The sequence below is a fragment of the Austrofundulus limnaeus genome, unplaced genomic scaffold (genome assembly GCF_001266775.1).
Source record: "Austrofundulus limnaeus strain Quisiro unplaced genomic scaffold, Austrofundulus_limnaeus-1.0 Scaffold382, whole genome shotgun sequence".
NCBI lineage: Eukaryota > Metazoa > Chordata > Actinopteri > Cyprinodontiformes > Rivulidae > Austrofundulus > Austrofundulus limnaeus.
Genome location: NW_013952784.1, coordinates 100,005 through 109,021, shown reverse-complemented (window position 1 = coordinate 109,021; position 9,017 = coordinate 100,005). Strand labels below are relative to the sequence as shown.

Sequence of the window (9,017 nt, the reverse complement as noted above, 5' to 3'; positions counted from 1 at the left end):
ATAATAAGATTCAACTAATGCTAATGAAATTGCAGACTTTTATGTGCTATTATTTTTTAAAAATCTGCACAACATTTTGATAAATATCAGTAATATTTCAGTTATTAATCCTTATTCTCTGTTCATTTCTCCACCTTTAACTCAACTAACCTAGATGACCTAGTCTCCACCTACAACAATGGTCTCACCAACATCCTCGACTCTCTTGCTCCTCTTAAAACCCGTTCTGTCTCCTTCTCCACTTCTGCTCCATGGTTCACCTCAGAACTTCGCTCCATGAAAACACAAGGTYGCAGACTAGAGCGACTCTACAAGAAATCAGGTCTTACAGTTCACAAAGAGATGTACATAGAACCACACCTTACAGTACAAAGAAAGTATTGCTCAGGCCAAATCTAACTACTTCACTGACATCATCAGTTCCAATGTAGGCAACACACAGACTCTTTTCTCTCTCCTTAACCGCACAGTTTCATCTCCGAACTTTCTACCCCCCTCACATGCTTTCAACTGACTGCTKYAACTCCCTCATTTCATTCTCCAATGAAAAAATCCGCTCCATACACCAACACCTTGGGCCAAACTCTGCCCCCAACATCTTTATAGAACTCCCACCCCCCCTCCATCCCCCTCTCTGTCTTCACTCTCCCCTCTGCTGCTGATGTCTCTGCCATCATTAGGAAGTCCAAATCCTCCTCCTCCCAGCTAGATCCCATCCCCACAGCTTTGGTTAAATCCTGTCTACCCTCTCTGCTTCCTGTCACCACTAATGTCATCCACTCCTCTCTGATGACTGGTACTGTTCCCACAGCTTTTAAATCGGCTGCCATCACCCCCATCATAAAGAAAACAGGTCTAGATCCGACTAACTTCAATAACCTCCGTCCCATTTCGAATCTGCCTTTCATCTCCAAAATCTTTGAAAAGGTCGTCACTAATCATCTTCACTCACACCTCTCAAACAATAACCTCTATGAACAGTTCCAATCAGGTTTTCGACCACATCACAGCAACGAAACTGCTCTTATTAAAATTACWAATGATCTTTTCCTTGCTGCTCACTCAGGACTTCTGTCAATACTCATCCTCCTCGATCTGAGCTCTGCCTTTGACACCATCTCTCATCCTATCCTCATYGACAGACTAACCTCTATCGGCATCTCAGACACCCCACTGGACTGGTTTAAATCATATCTTTCTGACTGCACTCAGTTCATACAGCTCAAGTCCTTCCATTCCCAGTCTTCACCCATYTCCASYGGTGTTCCCCAAGGTTCTGTACTCRGGCCTCTACTTTTCATAATCTATCTGCTCCCACTTGGCCACATCTTCCGTAAATTTGGTGTTCATTTCCACTCTTATGCCGACGACACTCAACTCTACATTTCGACAAAACCGAACTCAAGATGTTTATGACGTTCAGCCCTTAAACATTTGCACTTAGAATTTTATAGAATCACTTTAAATACTTTTCAGTAAGTTAAATGTCTACAATTCTGGTTCAAATAAAGAACTTCATGTTTACTAGATTGTTAACTAATTATTTTTGAGTTAATGTTGCCTTAATGAACAGTGATTAAAAAACTAACCTGTAAAACTCTGATGTTAAATGCGACGTGGTTGAAAATTTGGGTGCACCTAACTTTTGTGCTGGTGCGCCTAAGAAAAAATGTTAGGCGCACCGGTGCAACCAGTGCAAAAAGTTAGTCTAGAGCCCTGTACAGAATGCTTGGATTTACAGTATATATGGTAAAAACTTGTAGAAAGTACAAAGTAAGTTTGTTTGCACAAATTGTTTAATAAAAACTTTAAAGAGGAAAACAATTAAAGATATATGTAGGGAAATTTGTGAAAAAATAATGATAATTCTACAATGTTCAGTCAAACTCTGCTCCAGATGGACTTACATAACTGAGGAGATTCGAACTGCCCCCAACTGTTACATTCAAGTTTCTAGTCAGATTCCTAGTTTTAAAAAGACACTGTGTAGGAGTAATGGGCAAAGATAAGCATATCATCAGCTCTCACAGAGGAGAGGAGGGCCACCAAACTAAGATTCAATATCACATGTTAGCTTAGTGTATCGACACGCAGCGAACATTGGATTTGTGTAGCGGCGTCTGACTGTAGATCCTAAAAATAGATGAGAGATGGCTGAGGGTGCGGGAGCAGCTACTGCACCTTGTTGGTCTCTGCGCTGACGTGACTCTGGGTGTCTTTGAGACGAGAGATGGAACTGTTGCTGAGACCGCCCACCACAGCCATCAGTGTGTTGAAATTCTGCAACTGCAGCAGCTTCTGTCAACAGAAAGGGCAGAAAACAGACGGCGTTTAGAAAGGTGTACACCTCTGCCTGAAGCAAGATGGTCAAAAAAGATTTTAGACAAAGTATTGTTGTTTAAGGGACAATTTTATTGAATCTGGGTTGTAGGAATAGTTTGTTAATGCTCCAAAGACTAAAAATTAATACTTTAGTAGAATAAAGGCCTTGTGGTCTTTAAAGAAATGCATATGACCCRCTGTTTTTCATGCAAGAGTTTTACACTATGATTAGTTTATAATATGCTGAGACAGAGTTGCAAAAAAAAGGTATGATGTTTAGCTCTTACAGTTTGTTAGGGATGTCTTCCAGCAACAACCAACCCAAATCTTTGCTCAATACATGTACTTTTGACTAGGGTACAGTCATTTATGTGTTCGCTAATGCCGGGTTCACATTGCAATATAATTATGCCGATTTTTGGCCCAATTTTGTTGTTCGGACAATCTTAGGTCATATTCACACCTGACAGTCTAGTAGACTCGATTCAATTGGGGACCAGAACTGCAAGATTTGTTGACATTTTCAGCTTGTGTGGTTTGCATTCACACTGTACTTTGTTAAACAAAACAAACCCTGTGAACAACCTGTAATAGAATGTGTTGTGTACTCCTCCAAGTTACTACAACACCAAATGTTAACTCTGTATCTATCAAATTATTTGAGATATACTGTAGGCTGTGTCCAAATTCAGCAGCTGAGTCCTCCGAAATTTCAATTGACAAAGTTCGATCTATTTTTACTTCTTTTTAGTGTCGTCACGTTAGCTAGGTGACAGGATGTACACTGGGGTAAGGGCGGGAATAAAGCAGAAGGCTAGACCATCTAAATTCACAGACTTTTTTCCGGTCTTCGTAATCGACCAAGGACCCGGCCCACCTATGTTGGGTTTTTCTAAGGATCCAGTCCTGAATTTGGATACAGCCATAGCATTTTTATGTTTGTAAAAATGGCCTAGCTGTGGTGGACATCTTGACATAGCTTGACTCTAATTATTTGGTTGTAGATGTGCATCCAGTGAGAGTTTTATTCAAATCCATCATGTGGTTCATGAGATATTTTGCCAACAGGCAGAGAAACGAACACGCACACAGAGACATTTTCACCTCTTCGTATTTGACAAGCGAGAAATATCTGCACAAGAACAAATATTTCTATTTAAATAACCCAAAGTTTTATTGAAAGTTCTCTCTTTTCTGTGTTAAAGTTAGCCTAACTCTTAATGAATAGCTCTCTACAGGGTTCCACGCTGCCCTTCAGCCTGCTGGCATCTCAGTGAAAATCAATGGGGTCTCTGTTGCATGGGAGGGCTGCCACGGGGGATCATTTGATCCAGCTCAAACACCCTCAGGAATCAATCTGCAGAGCAGCCCATCGTTTGCAGAGCACAGGATTTATCTGTATCACACCAGCAAACAACCGTCAATGAGGCCTGGCTTCATTGTCAGGTCCTCCCAGCGGGGTGGCAAACAAAAATCTAACGACGTGTGACGGGTGGGGATGGTGGGTGACATGGATTGGTTATTAAAGACTAAAAGAAACATTCACAGGGAGCATAAAGTGAGATGAATTGGATTTGAGCTTTTTATTGTGACAGAGAGCAGCCTTTGGAATCATAATGCTAGTTTACAGTCAAGAAAATAAGCGCAAGGTATTTATAATGTGCCCCCACCACCACCCACCCCCATCCCTTAGGAAGCTGTTATGGGACACAAGCAGCACACGCTGAGGGAAGCTTTAGAAATGTCAAGTACTTCAGGACTACCTTCTGTGCTGCCTCTGAATACATTTAAAACCAGCTTTGGTTTATATTTTGTTTGTCCATGCATGTAAATACACAGAACTACAACAACAGCAATGAGATTAAGACGGCACACTCTGTCAGTTCTAATGCTTTACACATCAGGGAAGAAYAACAGATAGAGAAACAGCATTTTGTGTGAAAATGAGCACCGAATCACTCCGAATTTTTACAGAAGCAGCTGAAACTGTGTTTAACCCTAAACTTAAAAGAAGCAGAACAATAGCTAAAATTTACAAGGAGTAAAACATGTTTAAAAAACAAACTAAACTTATTATTGTCTGCTCCAGTATCAAATAACCATATGTTTGCTCCTTCACTAACGGACTCTGTTTTCAATACTTGGGAGTTCAAAGGGAATAACTTCTCTAAATGATCTTTATATAGACAATAAGTTCGCCTCATTTGAACAGTTAGCACAGAMATTTGACATCCATAAGTCACAGTTCTTCAGGTATTTACAACTGAGACATTTTATAATGTCAAACTCTGGATGTTTTCCTCTACGCCCCCCAACTTCTCTTATAGATGAGATTCTGATGTGTAAGTCTGTAACAAAAYGCTCTATGAGCAGAGTTTATTCTCTGCTCAGCTCATTTTCTGACTCCAATTTAGATTTTTTGAAGGGCAAGTGGGAGATGGACTTGGAGGAATCCATATCAGACACAGTTTGGCAAAAAATTATTCAAAATATATATTCGTCCTCAATATGTGTGAAACATATTATAGTTCAATTCAAGGTAGTACATCGTTTACACTGGTCTAAGGAAAGATTGTGCAAATTCAAAARGGACTTGGATCCGACGTGTGATCGTTGTAAACAATCTCCTGCCACACTTTTACACACATTCTGGTCCTGTCCAAAGTTACATGGATAYTGGCAAGGCATCTTTGATACCTTTTCAGGACTATTTGGACGAACTGTTCATCCATCACCACTCATTTCTCTCTTTGGGGTGGCTCCAGCAGAAGCTTCCCTCAGTGAACATCAGAGGACGGTGTTAGCTTTCTGCTCTCTACTGGCTAGAAGACTTATTCTTCTTCGATGGAAGGATCCACATCCTCCAGTATATGGTCATTGGTTAAGAGAAGTTATGTCTTACATTCATTTAGAGAAGATTAGATATACTGTTAGGGGATCTGTAAACAAATTCTTTGACATCTGGCAGCCATTTATATCTTGTGTAGAAAAAATTTCGGCAGATAATTTTGTGTAAAGGTTAAATATTGTTTCATTATACACAAACCTGTTCATTGTATCATTTGCTGAATACAAGATCGATTTTTGCTATTTCAGTGGATCCGGTATAGGAGGGGAGGGATGGGAGGGATTTTGGGAGTGTGTGTGTCTTGTTTTGTGTTTTTGCGGGTCTGTTCTTTTTTGTGGTTTGTTAAATTTTTTTTAATAAAAAGACTTTCATCAAAAAAAATAACTAAACAAAGCAAAGACTAGCTAAAAGCCAAAAAAAGTGAAACATTTAACAAAAGCTAAAAATTGCAAAAATGTAGGTAGAAGCAAAAAGTAGCAAAAGAATCTCTAAAGGCTAAARTAAGCTAAAAGTTAGTTAAAATAGCAAATGATTATCCAAAACCCAAAAGTATGACAGGGCAGCTAAAAGGGCAGAACAATAGCCAAAAGCCTAAAATGGCAAAAGGCTAACTTAAAGTAGCAAAGCAGTAACTTAAAATTAAAGCAGCATAAGAAAACATAAAAAGAGTGAATGTGCTGAAGGAATTTTCAGAGAAAAATATTTGTGCAAGAATTGAAGAGTTCTTCATAGGGAAATTTTGACAATAAAACTCAACACTGAGCAGTATAAAAGTTACAAGAAACAAAACAAAGCACCCATTATTGAGCTAATGGTTTGATGCATGAATGGCTGAAAAAAAATCAGACAAACAAAAACAAATTAGAAAACTACTGAACTAGAAAACGTGTGAATGCTGAACCAACATTGTATCAAATTGTAATCCAGGTTCTAAAAGTACAAAAACAGAAAAACAGCTAACTTTGAGAATACTGAAAATTCAGAAGTTGTTGGCAGCAGAAATCTAGATATGTTGTTTTTAATTTCTAAGATGTGCAAATAAATAGATAAATAAAAAACTAGAAAACCCAAGTCCACTTTTGCTGCTCTTGCAGGATTGACGAGTGTTAGTATCAGTCAGGTGCTGCTTATCGAATGTATTAAATAACTGGAACAAAATGTTCTTTGAACAGATGTCATGGTAGGAGAAGAACAAAACAGAAAACAGACCTTATAAAAGTGATAAGCACAGGGCTGATGATTCGGCTCCATGCATTCATGTGAGAAATGGAAAGGATCCTACAGAAAACTTCTAGCCGTACACTACTAAACAAGTTTCTATATTCTGTTGAAYCATGTGGCGGATTTTGTTTTTAACACACATTTTCTATTTTGGTTTCATCTTTGTTTAACAAATATTTGCACAGTGAGGTCTATTCTGTGTTTGTGTACTTGTATGAGGTGACATTTGAATAATTTTAGAAGCAGTACAAAATAGTATATTGCATTTATTATGYCCTCATATGTAAACCTTTAAACTGACAGAGGTTGTATTTTTCCCATGACTGTACCAAGTGAGAGAATCCTCCACAGACATCATCTAGAATCCTAATTGGTTGTGATACAGTATTCACACCCAAAACAAATCATAATCACAAACACAGTTAGGTGTGATCCTGGGTTTATGTAATTTTAGAAACCAGAAGCTCAACCAAGCGTAGCCAAGTGTAACAGAGTGCAGCTTTAAGAACAATCAACACAGAAGAAATTGGGGGTGGGGGTGGGGTGGAGTGAGGGGGTTAGCAGCTGGTGACTTTTGGTACAGGCTAAAAAGAAAAGTTGAAACATGAAATGAAGAAATTCAAGCAGAGAAAGTAATGTGGTGTTTTCAGGCCTTGATTTGACAAAAACAAGAACAGAAAGTACAAATTTAGCATAACGAACTTTAAAAGTACAAATCGCTGTGTCTGTGTGAATCTGTCCTCAGGCACAACAAAAGTTTAAAATGCACACATCTGCATGGTTTGATAAAAGGTGGGTTGTTTGAACTAAATAGCATCAATTATATTTTTCCACTTTCAGCAAAACCAGTATCAAGACGAAACTGTCATGTTGCTGAAATGTTTCCTGCATTAAAACACAAGACATCTGGTGTTTAATTCCTGCTAAGAACTGTGTGTAGTTATTYATTTAAGAGCAATATGGGAGTATTCTATGGTATCTATGGTCACAAACTTTGGGTGGTGACCAAAAGAACGAGATCACGGATACAAGCAGCCAAAATGAGTTTCCTCTGCAGGGTGTCTGGGCTCTCCCTTAGGGTGAGAAGCTCAGTCATCATGGAGGGACTCAGAGTAGAGCCGCTGCTCCTCCACGTCGAGAGGAGCCAGCTGAGGTGGCTCAGGCATCTGGTTAGGATGCCTCCTGGACGCCTCCCTGGTGAGGTGTTCTGGACACATCCCACTGGGAAGAGGCCCAGAGGAAGACCCAGGACACGCTGGAGGGACTATGTCTCTCGGCTGGCCTGGGAACACCTTGGGATTCCCCTGGATGAGCTGGTCCAAGTGTCTGGGGAGAGGGAAGTCTGGGTCTCTCTGCTTATGCTGCTGCCCCCGTGACCCGACCCCGGATAAGTGGAAGAAAACGTACGGCGGACGGACAGATGGATGTGAGTACTCTAACTATGAAATTGATCTCAGTATGTATCCACCTGTTCTGATAATCCCAGAATCAAGACAAATCCAACACCTCTAAGTGGCTACCACCAAGCATGAAGACCAAGGAACTCTCCACAAAGGGTTAGATACAAAGTCAAGAAGTACACAGATCAAGGTTGGGTTCTAAAAATATCCCAAACCCTGAACATCCTATGTAACTCCATCAAATCTGTTATAAGGAAGTGTAAAGATGTTGCCACTAGAGCAAACCTGCCAAGAAAGGGTCCTCTACCAAAATTCATTAAGTATGGATGGCTTTAATAAGAGAAACAACCATGAAACCAAAGATAACCCTAATGGTTATCTCTGAGCAGCTCTTCTGTAGGGATGGGAGGATCTGTCCGAAGAAGCTGCAAAGAAATGGGTTTCATGGAAGAGTGGCCAAAAAAAGTCACTTCTTTAAAGTGTACCCCCCCACCCCCATGAAAAAGATAACTCCACCCCAAGGCGAAATTTGAAAAATGCATCAAAGTGGGTATGGTAGGGGGTGTGGGTGAGGAAGGGGGGGTTAGAGAGTGGAGGTGTGGCCAGGACGAAAGAACTTGACAGCTGGCATTAGCACAACTGATGCAACATCTAGCATTAGCATAATTGATGCAACATGAGAGTGACCACAGCGACGCAGATAGTTACATCTCTGAACGGTCTGAGGTGGAAGATTTTTCACCCCCCTCCTCACCAGAGGCAGAGAGAGACTTGATCAAGTCAGCTCAGTCTGGGACTGACTCGTGTTGGCTCCGTGGATCAGGACACGGCACGCTTTACTGCACCCTCGGCTGAGCTCTGTCTGCCTCACACCACACCAGCCCTGGACAGAGGAGGTGGAGCGCTCCGACAACCTGACAGAAAAAAATAAAAGCATACAGCTGCAGGCTCACAAGATCGCTAGTTTAAATCAGGATTAAAAGTGTTGGGTCTTGTTTGACTGAAGTTTGGTCCGTTCGGGCTGTTTCTTCATTTCACGATGATGAGATGATCGCGGACATGCAGCCACCCTGCTGCGCCGCGCTCTTTCTGCCTTTTTTTCCCTTCCTCCCCTCCCGCTGTGCTGGACGTACGGTGAGTGAGTGAGTGAGTGAGTGAGTGAGTGAGTGAGTGAGTGAGTGAGTGAGTGAGTGAGTGAGTGAGTGAGTGAGTGAGTGAGTGAGTGA

General features: G+C 40.8%; 1 protein-coding gene across 1 annotated transcript in view; it reads right to left on the bottom strand.

Moving 5' to 3' along the window:
* The window catches only part of LOC106528460 (RAS guanyl-releasing protein 2), a gene marked incomplete in the record, with an annotated part of 111,860 nt that overhangs the window by 52,008 nt on the left and 50,835 nt on the right, over positions 1-9,017 (bottom strand). The window contains 1 exon segment of the mRNA XM_014023629.1: positions 2,182-2,298. Within this exon segment, the coding sequence (XP_013879083.1) occupies positions 2,182-2,298 (117 nt within the window).